The sequence below is a fragment of the Bactrocera dorsalis genome, chromosome 2 (genome assembly GCF_023373825.1).
Source record: "Bactrocera dorsalis isolate Fly_Bdor chromosome 2, ASM2337382v1, whole genome shotgun sequence".
Lineage (NCBI taxonomy): Eukaryota > Metazoa > Arthropoda > Insecta > Diptera > Tephritidae > Bactrocera > Bactrocera dorsalis.
In genome coordinates this window covers 13,755,122-13,770,468 of record NC_064304.1, presented here as the reverse complement: position 1 = coordinate 13,770,468, position 15,347 = coordinate 13,755,122, and the positions used below count along the sequence as shown (strand labels likewise).

The following is a 15,347-nucleotide window of genomic DNA, read 5'->3' as shown; positions in this document are numbered from 1 at the left end:
CATTTTTTGTCAAGTTTATTTACATATATTTGAAATGTATACACAATTAATTAAAAAAATATCTTTTTCGTTGAGTTGTTCAAGCAGAAATAGAAAAAAGCCGTCTCCTCTTCGCCATGAAATAAAACAATGATAGATTCTTGATTAGTTGCAATATCAAGAAGCAAAAAAACTTATGTTGGATTCTTTTTTTTTTAATAAAATGAGGACTACTAAAAAATAAATGACAATTTTTAATTTTCGGATACTTTATGTCATTGAGAGATATTTAAGGGGTTACATGGTTCTCCTCAGGTAAAAACCAGAAATTCTGAATTTTTTGGAAAAATATCTCAACCACCAGAAAAGATGAAGATCGGTTGAGTAATTCTCGAGAAATCTTGCCAACCGATTTCAAAAACACAGTTTCGAGAAAAATGCGTTCTCAAGGCTATACTACGAAACTATTATTTAAAAATTCAAGACAATATTTTGAGGAAACATTTTTGAATATATGAACTCTCAAATTATAAAAAATAGATTTTTAAAATTTCTGGATTCGAATATTAATAGGTATATTTCGAAGCTCCGGGTTTATAAGTTTAACAAAGAGTTTTCGTAATTTTTTGTTTATATTTTTGGTGAGAATATATCAACCCCTCAGTTGAGGTTCTGTTGAGATACAAAGTAAAAATTTCAAAGAGTACTCAAATTAAAATATAATTTAACTGAAAACAAAAATACGATTATAATAATACCGTACGTTAGTAACTAATTAAAGAAAAAATGTATATTTTAAATAAATTTGAAACAATTTTAATAAGTTCTATAAAAATATAGCAAAAAATCCAAAGCAAAATTATTCGTTGAAAAGAAAATGTCGAAACTGCCTGCCTGTTGCTAAAGTTCTCTTAATTGAATATACAAAAATTAAAATAAATATATCAAGAGAAAAAACAAAAACAACACTAAACTTCAGTGGCGATAAATATTAGCATACATAACTGTCTTTTTTTGTAAAATATGACCAATATCGCACCATGTCGCCGATTATTATCTACACGCTCATTTATAACTGCAATCTACGCACTCACGCACATTAACACACGCACATACGCTCGTTTCTGCGTGATGTAACATTTGCATGCTGTCCGTCCGAATGGGGTCGCAGCCGGTGCGGTGGGGTGCAGTGCAGTTTATGGTTTGCCAAACGTTTTAATTTCTCACACGAGCGTAAAATGTGGCAACATGTCATGCTGCCAATGCAAGCACACACACACACAAATGCATGCCAAAGCACCGCTGCAATCGCCAGAGTTATTGCGCGACCGGCCGGTTGTGTGTCTTTTCCATCGGTGCGACATGGATTTATGTCGGCATTACATCGTTACTTACTTGTCTACCTTTATTTATTCATACATACATTTATATATGTAAATATGTACATTGTAAGTGCCTACACATTTATGCATGTACTTTGATATTTATTTACCTTTGTTGTTAGTTTATCGAAATTGCTGCATTTTCGATTTTTTCCTCCGACTATAATCATTAGCCAATAACGGTGATTTATGCCATTTATGTCCACTGCACTTTCACTATTTTGAAAATTTAAGAGTCATGCTTTTCGCAGAGTTTATTGGTGTTTCGAGGCTTCTTATAGGTACTTCAATAGAATGGTGAACCTTTATATCTTTTTTTTAAATAATTTATGTAAAATATGTATATAAACAACAAAAATAATTAATATACAGTAGTAATATTGAAAATATTGCTCACGTGTAGCTTTACAATTTTTCATCTTTCTGGCAATTTGTGAATCCATTCCAAGGGGAATGTGTCAGCTTGGCGGCCAAAAATGAACCAAGCCATTTTTTCATACCTTTTTGTGATGTGAACCGCATTCCAGCGAGGGTATTCTGCATCGAGCAGAGCAAATGATAGGCAGAAGAGAAAAGTTGTGGGCTATAAGTTGAGTTAAGCAGAACTTCCCAGGCGCTGTTTTTCATATAATTTTTCACCGGTCTTGCAACATGAGGCCGAGGTTGCTATGGTGCTGCGTGTCTCGAGGTGTTCTCATTAGCGTTACCCGTTAGGAGTTTCGCCCAGTCCTTCTAATCTCACTGAATAAAAGGCACTACTATGGCGTCATTGATATTCGGACGGCTTTGCTGTTGATTTGTCTGCTTGACTAGGTTTCACATATAATTGTTTGCTTTTAGGATTGCCGTAATGGATCCATTTTTCATCATCAGTCGCAATCTGATGCAAAAACGACTTAGTTCTAGTGTTCAACGGCATTTTGATATCCGGCTGCTTTAAGGCGCTTTGAATGGCTACTTGATTGACTGCCAATTTTTGTTTTCAATTACGTCCTACCGGAAGCAGTAGTTACTGCTCTGGACGGCTTTGGGGTTGCATCAAACCTCAAACACCTCAATATCACTCTTCTGTGCGACAGAGTGGTTCAAACGGAATGGGGCAAGGCACGCGCTTGACGAAATGAGTAGAGTGGATTTCTCTTTCTTCTTCTTCTCTACTTCTCCTATGGATTCTGGTCGTTAACGACCTGCTTAAAAATCTGCTTTAGGATCGTGGCTGCCGGGTGATTGCCTATGCAGACTATGTAGTACTTATGGTCAAAGTAAGGTTTCTGAGTACCGTGTACGAGTTGATGTCGTGGTATCTCAGCGTCGTAACAAATTGAGCGGTCGGAAGTGTTCTCGCCATCAGCCCAAGTAAAAACCGGGGATTTACGAAGAGATATAAAATCCAAGAGACAGCGCTACCGCAAATGTGAGACATCCGTCTGCAACCGGCGGATAAAGTAAAATATCTAGAGCTCATCCAGGATAGCAAGCCTTCATGGGAGCCGAATATCGAGAGAGAGAGCAAAAAATACATCGATTGTCTTATACTGCTGTAGAGGAACCATTGGCAAAAGGTGGGGTCTCCTACCGAAAGTGTTCCTCTAGCTCTACGACACCATAGTAACCATTATGTTTCATAGAGTCTTTATTTGGTAGAGGGCTTTAGAATACACCACACTTGCAATTAAACTTGAGAGCGTTCAACGGGTGGCGCTTATCAGCATGTGCGGTGCACTAAGGCCCACTCCAACCATGGCACTTAACGCCATCTTGTACATAGTGCCCGTAGACTTCGTCGGAAAATGTGTGGCTGCGAAAGTTGCTATCGGATTCAGAGAATCTTAAAGGAACAGGTAACTAAACATTCGGATATCCTCACATACTTTGACTTCATACCGGATCACTTGAATCATAGAGTCGCCAAACCGAACTCTGGTGGCTCTTTCTCTGCTCATATACCGACGATGGAATTTTGAATGGGAAGAAGCCGTTGGAGGAGAGGGGCAGTGAGCTTCGTCAAAGCTTGGGGGGAAGGTTGGTGCCGGGCCGCAGTATTGGTTGAAGCTTTATGAATGAAAGTCTCAGGTGCCAAATTAATTCTCATTTTCTCCTTATCATTTTCTTCACATATATTCTTGCATTTTATCGACTATTTCCTACTCGATTGACCCTTTTTTGGCTGTACAGCGATCACTATAATGCATTTTCATTGATTCGATGTTGCTTTTTAAACAAAAATTACAACTTTTATCCTCATCTCCACATCAAAATATCAAACAGTTTGTTTCTGTATAATTTTAGTTTACTTAAAAGCTCCATTTTGTGCTACAAATAAATTTTTTCTTGAATTTCTCGTATAATTACCTAACAGCTTGAATAAATATCCAGCAGTTTAAATTACATGTGGACGTAACACACTCTTACGGGTGCAACAAATCACACGCCAGCAAGTCGATAGTTGCACTGGCTACCGCTGCTGGCGAACATTATAGCAATAATCAGCGGATATTTTCGAATTCTTTTTAAATTATTTAGTGCTGGAAGCAATGGCGATTCTAAGGCAGCCAGTGCATGCATATGATTTGGAATGCTGCAGAGCAGCGAGTGATCGCGCTATCTCGAGTGTAAACGGCGCATGCGCAGCGGCCACGAGCAAGCTTACATGTACATATGTATGTTTGTTTGTGCATATAAATTAGTAAATAAATATGCAGTTACTTACATAAGTATTTACAATACTTATGCACATATTTACGAATTTCTGAGGTGCAGTAAAATTACTGTTAATCACTTGCAATTACCGCGATAAATTCAATAAAGTCACGCGACGAGGTCAAAGAAACGAAGGAACGAAGAGACCGAAGTGACTTTTAGACAAAGAGTCTTGGTGCTAGCGATTTATTGTTGAAATTTAGAAATAAATAATAGGTAATTGACATTTTATTTTGTTTCTTTTTTTCTTATGTAATTTATAAGCATCTAGCGTTGGCGGAGCAAGCTCAAGGACTCAGTGCTGTTTTGTATGAACGACCAAAATGGAAAAAATTTGGGAGAATATTCTCAAATATATTTACATTTGTTATACATATATGGAAAAAAATAATTGAAACGAAAAATCGAATTTTTAAGTTCCTAAATGAATATAACCCCTTCAGTGGAGGTACAGCTTTGAGCATTCACATTAATAATCTTCGTTTTACATTCTGTTTATATTTTTATCCACACATGTACATATTTCTTTCATTACTTTTTTGTAAATTGCTTAAAAATATGGCAACCTTGACCGCGAACTTGGCTGGGAAAATAAAAATGCAATATAAAATTTAGTAAACAGTAAATAAAATGTGTATGTGTGGTTGCCACTGGGCATGAGAATTATGTAAATTCAATTTTATTTTATATGTGTGTGTATGTTAATCTGAATATTTATATAATTATTTGCATTAGTTGAGGCATTCAAGCAGCTGCTTTGCACTAATTTCGCACGATCAATCGCACATTTCCTTTGCTTGCTGTTTATTATTGAGTTTTTAGGTTAGGTTAGGTTTTGCATTGGCAGCCTCAACGCCTTCGCTGGCATTTGGAACACACAAACTTTTATATACATACATACTATACATTAGTACATACAAATATGTTGTTGTATTTTATGTACTTTTCTGCATTCATAATTTGCACAGTTGTTGCTGGCAATTAAACCAAATTGCAACTGCAATTAATTACAATTTCCATTCACAACTCTCAGGCAACGAGCGATTTATTACAATTTTTTCTGCTTCCTTATGTTGTGGCAATGGCGCTCAGTGAGCGTGACTAAGTGCGCTAAACGCTAAACACAAGAGAAATATATTAATAAATAAATTATAGAATGAAAATAATTAATATATAAAAAAAATAAAAATTAAGTTAACTGTGTTTGCGCACATACAATCACACAAACATATATGTATGTACATAGATGTTTACTTAATTGCAAAACAATAAAAGTCAGCAATAAGCGAATGTTGTTAAGGAAAATTATTTGCAGACAAAATTCATAAAAGTTTTTACACACAGACATATTCTCATATACATACTTACACTAGTCTACATTGCAACAAAATGCTTTTAATTGCTCTACTAATGCAACTATAAAATTTTCCCACATCAAATAATTTTAATGAAACATTTAAACGCCGCAATATCAAAACAACAAAAACAAATAACAAATGCATTGACCATAAATCTGTTTATTGCAGTCATTTCATTTATAGTTTGTACGAACGTATATTTGTATATGTATGAAATGCTTTGTCCAAGATTTGTAGATTTTTTTGTAAGGAAAAAAAGTGATTTAAAGATTGAAAACTAAAACAGAAGACTCTAGAAATCATTCAATTTTATTTCTAAAATTGTTAGCAGGTATTGTTCTTTCTAAAAACAGACTTTACAACAAAAGCTTTACACTGAAAGCTTTTAAAAATGTATTAACTAAGAACTTCCTTGAAAAGAAACCAACACATTGTTCAAGAGGAATTTGATTTTCTTCTATAATCTCAAATTTGATCCTGACTGATAAAAAAAGACATTTATAGGTATTTCGGTACAAGTATTCAAGGCTGCCTTCCGACGCGTAGTCAGTTACCAAACTACCGTTGTAACAAAAAAAAAAAACAAAAAAATTATCGATTCGATCTGTGCGCGAAATTTAAATAGACCAGTCCAGGTCAAATTTGATGATATGTAAAAATGTTTACTTACTTTGTTGTTGTTGTAGCGGCAGAAAACAGTCTTCAAGTAATTCCTACGAATGCTGCTGAGTACACAGTTCTTGGCTGGATAAAAGTCCAGGACCGTTCCGGTTATTTCGACCCGACTGTCGTGGAAACGGTTACTTACTACTACCAGGTTGTTCAATAAGTTTTGTCGTTTGATAAAAACACAATTTTATGATTCAAGATATCGCTTCAATCCTCCAATCTGTAGATCCCATCCCTGAAGTGAAAGTTCGGAAAGTCTGCAAAATACGCTTCAACAGCTGTTATGACCTCTTCATTTGATGAAAAGCTCTTTCCACGCATATATTTTTTGAGTTCTGGAAACAAATGGAAGTCGCTGGGGGCCAAATCTGGTGAATACGGTGGATGCTCCAACAATTCGAACTTTAATTCATGGATTTTAGCCATTGTCAAAATGCTCTTGTGACACGGTGCATTGTCCTGATGAAAAAGGATTTTTTCTTCTGCAAACCGGGTCTTTTTTCACGAATTTTTTCCTTCAACTGGTCCAAAAGGTTGCAATAATATTCAGAATTAATTGTTTTACCAGTTTGCAAGTAATCCACAAACAAAATTCCTCTCGCATCCCAAAAAACTGATGCCATAACCTTCTTGGCCGATTTCCGGACACGAACTCGTTTCGAAGCCGAACAACCAGGTTCACACCACTCTTTAGCCTCTTGTTTTGATTCAGGATCATGGTGATAGACCCAAGTCTCATCCATAGTGATGAATCGATGCACAAAATCCACTTTATCCTTTTTCAAACGCTCCAAACGTTGCTGAGAAAGGCGCAATCGAATGTGTTTTTGTGCACACAGCTTTCTAAAACACAAAACTTCACTTAAAATATGGCTCACACTGCCTACTGAAATGTGTAGAGCCTCTACTAAATCTCTGTCAGTCAATCGACTATCTTCCAAAACCATATCCTGTATTTTGGCTGTGATTTGATTTCATCTTCAAGGCTTCTACGACCACGTTTAAATTCAGCAACCTATCTTTCTACATCTTTACCACTGCACGATATTAAATGTTTTCCATTGTAAAAAAATACTGTGACACGGCGACACTAAATGGCTGGTAAACAAAGAATGAATTGACAGATTGAAATGAAACTTCACATACGTTCATATCAAAACAAAAAAAAAAAAAAAATTGGGCTGAACTTAGAAATACCAAACCTGATATGATATTTATACAAAATAGAGGTACACTATAGATCTGATCTAGGTTGGAGAGAGAAAATTATAGCGGATTGTAGCAATGAAAACTTGGTAGTGAGCTCGATCCATAATACCTGAACTTTTAATTTAAATTTATTTTCTAGATTTTTTTAATTTGAAAACCGCTTATTTGGTTGCAATTTGAAGAAGTAAAAAAAAATTGGATCTTGATTTTTTAAGAGTTTTTTTTTCCAAGACCAGACATAAGTTCAGTATTATACCTTATTGAAAGACTAACTACAATTTTTTAAACATATTAAGTATATTTTTTGTTAAGTAATTTTATTTACTCTTTTTAGGCAGCCTCATAACGAAAGCCTGGCGCTCCTATATGGACGAATTGGATCACCAAGCTAAACAATTCAAAAGCAATGCAGAACTACTTGAAGTTGTCTGCGAAAAGCTGACACATTTATCACAAGATAAACGTAAAGCACGCAAAGCTTATCAAGAGGAGCATGCCAAGATTGCAGCACGCCTTAATCATGTAAGTTTAAATAAATAAATTTTAATATTTTTTAAATAAAAATAAATAATACTTAAAGAGAGTGGAACTCAAAGTAAATGAAAATTAGGACAAATAAAGATAAAATTATTATAGTAGCAATGGCTACGTGTACCGAGTGGATTCATATAATACTCGGATAGACAAGAGAGCGACGACTAAAACTAGTAAGCACAAAAATTACGACTCTTTGAGAGCTATTATTACAAAAATGTTTAAATTCATAAAAATATCGACTCAAAGCGCAGAGACAAGCTTTGCTACAACCTTGATTCTCAAAATGTTGCATTTATCGACTATGATACCAGGTTTTTACTCCTTAGTTACAAGTAAAAGGGCGTCAGACCTATTAAAACCACATAACTTTACAACAACAAACATATTTATGGCAAATGTGGGAAACTTTGCAGCGGCTAACAATTTAAATACATAAAAATTGCGCGAATAAAATTGCATATTTATTATTATTTTTATTTTAACCACAAACATTTTACGATGCAAACCTTTTACACGCGCTTTTGCCTAGAAAATTTTTATTGAGTCATAAACTATTGTCATTCGGGGTTTCTAGAAAACCACATAACGCAGCAGATACAAGCAATGAAATTTATACATATATGTACATATGCATATATGTTTACATGTGTATGTATGTACATATATGTTCACGTATCTCTAGGGGCCTGCATAAAGCCTCACACCTGGCTGGCCACTTGATTGTAATGCGATATGTTGACAATCAGGCGAACCAGTGCCAAAAAGAAGAGTGGGGAATAAACATTCAGTGCTTTTCTACATAAAAAACATGGACGCGCATAGACAATTTTTATGCAGCGCGCAACCGGCTCATTGTCAATCCGATGGCGTTTCAATCCGTCATAGCGTCAGTCAAGCGATCAAACAATCACTCAGTCATTCAATCATTCACTCAGGCACCCAGAATATTGCAACAAGCACCCGGCAATTAGCTGGTCAACTGTTGCCATTGATTGACAAGGATTTTTAGAGACTTATGGTACCATACATACCGGTATGCACAGACGAGTACAAACAGTTCCATTGTAGCCGCAAATGTTCGAGGCGATTTTCGACGTTTCGTATTGATAATTTTTCATGCTACTCACATAAAGTGGCAAATTAATAAAATAATAATACAAAAATCTATAATAAAGAATAATTGAAAAGATACCTCAATACTTACATTCTGATTTCTTACTTACTTTAACGCAACGAGACGCCGTACAATAACAATAAAAGCGCTGTAAAGACAACAAAGCGCATAAAGAGTCATAACCACTTAAGCGGCTTAAAGGTGTGCGTCAACATAAACGAAAAGTTTATTGCGTCGACAGTCAGACAGCGGGACGAGTTATGTTGTAGCGCTTACCTGTGTGTGTGTGTTATTGTTGTTGTAACGAAAAGGCACTCACTACATGGCTATAATTCTCGATATCATAAGTGGCAACTATGTATGTAAGCGCATAGGCATTTTTATGCGTTTTCCAAAGGCTGTTGATATGATCAAAAAACGGTGAGGTATTTAACCGCTGAAGTGCTGCTTTTCAAACTGATAAAATATATAATGAGCGTGCGTATATTTTATTAGCGACTACTACAATTTTGAGTACTGCTGAGTGGTAATATAAAGTCATTTGTAATTGTGATGGCGTTGAACTCTTAGAGTTTTTGCAAATTTATAATTCACATAGACATATAATAGGTCCATAGAAGTGAAACAGGTTTAGAGTGGCGAAAATTATTTGTTTATTTATTTATTAGGAGAAATATACAAAGTAATATTAAATCTAATATTAAAAATAAAAGAGTACGAGCTATTAAAGCCATCGACTCTGAAGAAACATGGCGAAAATTAAAAACTAAATTTAATACAAAAAGCTGTGATTTTTGATAAATAAAAGAAATTATACAGGCATATTCTATAATTTGTACAATAAATCAAAAGCTCACGTGAAAGCTATTATAAAGTTCATAAGAGTATGGAAGCTAAAGCGAAAGCTCATATAAAGCTCAGAAAGTATGAAAGCTCTCGCGAAAGCTCATATTTCACATGGAAAGTTTATTAAATTTACTATTAAATTATCTTATAGTGAAAGCTCTAAGGAATTTTATTTAAATTTACTATTAAACCATATAAAGGGTGATTTTTTAAGAGCTTTATAACTTTTTTAAAAAAAAAAAAAAAAAAAAATTTGCAAAATCTCATCGGTTCTTTATTTGAAACGTTAGATTGGTTCATGACATTTACTTTTTGAAGATAATTTCATTTAAATGTTGACCGCGGCTGCGTCTTAGGTGGTCCATTCGGAAAGTCCAATTTTGGGCAACTTTTTCGAGCATTTCGGCCGGAATAGCCCGAATTTCTTCGGAAATGTTGTCTTCCAAAGCTGGAATAGTTGCTGGCTTATTTCTGTAGACTTTAGACTTGACGTAGCCCCACAAAAAATAGTCTAAAGGCGTTAAATCGCATGATCTTGGTGGCCAACTTACGGGTCCATTTCTTGAGATGAATTGTTGTCCGAAGTTTTCCCTCAAAATGGCCATAGAATCGCGAGCTGTGTGGCATGTAGCGCCATCTTGTTGAAACCACATGTCAACCAAGTTCAGTTCTTCCATTTTTGGCAACAAAAAGTTTGTTAGCATCGAACGATAGCGATCGCCATTCACCGTAACGTTGCGTTCCAACAGCATCTTTGAAAAAATACGGTCCAATGATTCCACCAGCGTACAAAACCACACCAAACAGTGCATTTTTCGGGATGCATGGGCAGTTCTTGAACGGCTTCTGGTTGCTCTTCACCCCAAATGCGGCAATTTTGCTTATTTACGTAGCCATTCAACCAGAAATGAGCCTCATCGCTGAACAAAACACGCGCGCGAAACACATTTTCGAACCGAACACTGATTTTGGTAATAAAATTCAATGATTTGCAAGCGTTGCTCGTTAGTAAGTCTATTCATGATGAAATGTCAAAGCATACTGAGCATCTTTCTCTTTGACACCATGTCTGAAAATCCCACGTGATCTGTCAAATACTAATGCATGAAAATCCTAACCTCAAAAAAATCACCCGTTATTATAGTGACAACTCTAAAGAATTTTGTTTAAAAAATCTGTCTTTATGAAAGATGTAATGAAATTTTCTCGTAAAAGCTGTTATAAAGTTCAAAAGAGTATGAAGGCTAAATCAAAAGCTCATAAGCTCAGAAAGTATGAAAGCTCGGGCGAAAGCTCTTATTTCACAGGGACAATTTATCAAATTCACTATTAAACTTATATTATAGTAAAAGCTCTTAAGAATTTTATTTAAAATAACTATCATTATGAAAGCTGTGATGAATCATACGATGAACTTTTCACGTGAAAGCTTTATAAAGTTTATAAGAGTATGAAGGCTAAAGCGAAAGCTCATATAAAACACAGAAAGTATGAAATCTCGGGCGAAAGCTTATTATAAAAAGTTTTCCTGAGCTTTCACTTTTCTTTTATTATTTTTAGGCTCACACTTCAGTTATTGTATAAACTCCAAATCGGAGCTAGTCGCTAAGTGCATGAATGATTCATAAGCTTTAAAATTTTAAACTCAGTTAAATATTACTCATGGATTTTGATATTTGTGCTTATCTTTGAGAAAGCGAGAATGCGTTCAGCTCGAGTTGAGGAAATCTGAGCTAATCAAAATATTTATAAATTTATTCGAATATGAAATATTCTAAACAAAGGGGCCACAAGCAGTTGCTTCAGCAGAAAATAAGCTTAGCCACATATAAATACTTATATACATACATATGTTTTATAAAATAGTATTAAAGCGATATCCAACAACTGCCACAAACCGGTTAAGTTTCGGCTGCCTGCAAAGCCTGCGGCTAGATTCTACTATGTTTGTATGTAGGTACGCAAGCAAAATGCAAAAATATATAAAATTATTAATTTCTCCCAAATGCTTACATAAAAATTAGCTTTTTGCTTCGTAGCTTGCGACATCTGCTAAACACATTTGTGCGCCGCTGTGACACACTTCCCCATCTTTATATGCATGTATGTACATATGCATTATGTATGTTTGTGGTCTGTTTGATGGACCCGTCAGCGCAAGAAAAATGCGCTCGACAAGTTTTCTGTTATGCTCTTGCTTCTGTTGCCGCGCTTGAACTACAACCAAATACACAAACAGGGAAATTTTATGGTTGACTTTTAGCGACAAAATTTCATTTGTTTATTTTTAAGAATTGCATCACTCGACTGCACTTCGCACACATATATAAACACATAGATTATTGAATATTTATGACAATTGTTGAGTGTTCGGGCGGCTGTTCCGACTCTTCGCATGAATCAGCCAGCGGCGTGTGGCCCGCTATTGGGCGCTTCATTGCCGCTCAGCATCGCGAATTGCCAAGAAATTGTTAATTGAAATAGTTTTTGAGATTGTTGCGATGCATAGATGGCATTTATTAATTTTTAATGTGTATTTTTTTCTAATTAAATATATTAAATTTTTTTTAGTTTGTTGTAATAATTGCGCTTTATTGAGATTTTAGTAGCTATTGCCAATTGATTGGGCGCCATACTCATAAAGCGCTCTTGTGCTTATGGGATGCTCTACAAGATGACAATGGCGAGATATCTGTCAGAAATATACTAGACTCATACTAGCTCGATATAGACAGAAAATAATTTTGTTGAGTTAATATCCTTTGGATTTTTTTTCGGTTTTGTATGATCTCACCAACAGCTCATCTATATATTAGGCAGTCGAAAAAGTCTTTTCGTATTATATTATTTTTTTTTCATATTTATACTAATAAATTTTTAAAGTTCCAAGCAGTTTAAAATATCAACACGTTAATCCTTGCTATAGTTAATTAATTAAAAACCACATATGTATGTATGAATTTCAGCATTACTATCATCCACCAGCTCATCAAAACTTGAAAAAAAAAAGGCAAGCTGTGGGTGAAAATCCTGCCAATCTGGCCAGCAGCGTCAGGGCGTCGTTGTGAAAATCCATTTGTGTATTCAATACAATGTCTGAATAATGCCATTTGCATGGCGATTAATTACCTTCAATTAATACTGAATACCAGCATTGTTTTTGTTTATGTTTTATGGTCGTATTTTTTGGCGCACCGCAGCGTTTAATTTATGTTGCCAATATACAATATTGACTTTGTGAGGAATTGGCTGGCGCTCATTGCCAAACCCACGGTAACATGCAATTTGTTTTAAGCCTGATTAATGCTGAATCATATAACACGGGCCACAAATAACATCTGATATGGAGATAAATAATTATAATGCTTATATGCTGAGATAACATAATAAAATGCAGATGGATGTAGTAACAGTGTGCGGATTGGAAAAACAGACGACACTGTGTGAGCGTAAAGATGTTCTGTTCTTGAAGGGCCTTCATTTGAGTTTTTCTTAGAAGCGGGTTTTTTTCTATCTTCTTTAGTTATTTTAAGGGGTTATATGAGTTTCTTCCATTTTTTCAAAAATTTTTTCTCATATAAAAAATGAAATATTTTATTGTTACAAACAAACTATACACTATTAACAAAGAAAATTTTAAGTTTTTCCAATTTTCCGTGACCACTCGAAAAAAGGATGCAGTCGCGTTGGCAGGATAACTCCTTACAGGATCACCTAAAGTGAAAAATTACGTGTTTTAGTTAAAACATTAACTTAGAACGAAAGAAAAAACTCAAAATTGGCAGACGTTTTTATAAAAAAAATTAAAATTTCACGACCTTTTTTTTTCAAATAGTTGTAATCGAAAAAATCCTTCGTTAAAATTTTTAAGAATTGTATCTCAAAGACCTGTGTAAAATTTAATGATAATCGGTTAAGTAGCTCTTGAGAAATCTTTTACACCAACTTCAAAAACCCAGTTTCAAGAAAAACGTGTTTTAAAAACGGCGAACTCAGCCTAGCTAGACTCGAGAGCCCATTTCTCAAGGCTGTATCTCCGAAAGTATTACTCGGCTCAACTTGAAAATTTAGGACATTATTCTAGAGGTGTTGTGGAATTTAATAAGCCAACAAAAATTAGATTTTTTGAAACCCCTAAAACCATGTAGCCCCTTAAATTGTTATCCTGAAAGTATGCAATTTTTTTAATACGAAAAAAAAAAATTAAGGCATTGTCTACAATTATGGTTAGTACATAGCTGACAAATATGTATGTATATTTGGGTAGGAGGAAAAAAAGTCCGAATGTTTTCTTTTATCGCTTGGTACTCTGAAAAATAGGTTGATAGACCCCTCTAAGAAAGGTCTTAAAAGTAAAATCTCTTAATTGTAACGGCAAGGTCGTACGCTTAACGTGTTTTCATTTTTTTCTTAATATCAGATAGGAAATTTGCTCTACAAAATGGTCTCCTTCGGTTTTTTTCGTAGACTTAACCATTTCAAAGAAATTAACCGTTGAAGTTTGACTGTTTTAGGGCAAATTTGTTTTTTTTGAAGCAATGTCATCAAATCATTGATTTTTTTTTACTCACCCTAATGTATATAAAGATAATGAAACGCCATCAAACTGACCGGTTAATAGTTGAGGAGTCGGCAAATCATGTCATGGCTAATATTTTCTAATTTCGTTATTAAAAATTAAAAAAAAAATAAATTATTAAAAAAAAAAATATTTTATTAAATAAGCATTTTTTCAAGTAAGTTAAATTCATCATAATTTATTATAAAAAAAATATCTTTAAATGACTTTGTTTTAATTTTTTAGTCACCACTGTATTCTATATAATTGAAAATGCGTTGATAATAACAAGGAGCACAAGCAACATTTGACTACAAGAAAAAGAAAACAATTAATATTTTGACAGCTTTGAAGGCCTACTCTCAAAATAGCTCTAATTATCAGAGTCCTGCGGAAAACGTACACATTTACAATATTAACTTTGTTAACTAACATTATTATGCACAAGCATAAAGCAATAAAACATATCCAGCATTACAACAAAAAACGGTAGTTTTCGGTATTTGTTGGAAAAATTACTACTATATCAGGCTTCATGCCATCCGACATGCTCAGCGCATGTATTAACTTAAGGGAGCGAAGTAACTCAATTATTAAATTTATTTGTGGCTTATATAACTACATATGTCTGTATATTTGTTGGGCGTTAATTTATTGTGGAGCGATAAATAAAACTTTAAGTAATAAAGTTGTTGGCCAAGTGACAGTTTTATGTGTATTTGCGGATCACCGCCACGAAACGTGCCCAAATATGTGGACATTTAACCTTTGATATTTCCTGGAAGAAAAGTGAAGAAATTAAAAGCGAAGAAAAACAAAAACAAAATACATTTCTTTTACAGTTGCTGTAACTGCTGCCACAAATTTCTAGAACTTTTTTTCCACAATAAATTGTTGTTGTAAGAAATTTTGTAGGACTCAAGAAACTCATTTGAACAGCAGCTCAAGCAGCATCTATGTAAGTGGAAGTTTAAATACATATACATATGTATGTT

General features: G+C 34.4%; 1 protein-coding gene across 9 annotated transcripts in view; it reads left to right on the top strand.

Annotated features, from left to right (window-relative positions):
• Window positions 1–15,347, top strand: part of LOC105227655 (tyrosine-protein kinase Fer) — a 92,167-nt gene that overhangs the window by 7,782 nt on the left and 69,038 nt on the right. For all 9 annotated transcript variants that reach the window (XM_049448700.1, XM_049448699.1, XM_049448698.1 and 6 more), the window contains exon 3: window positions 7,632–7,819. In XM_049448700.1, the coding sequence (XP_049304657.1) occupies window positions 7,632–7,819 (188 nt within the window). The remainder of the gene's footprint in view (window positions 1–7,631; window positions 7,820–15,347) is intronic.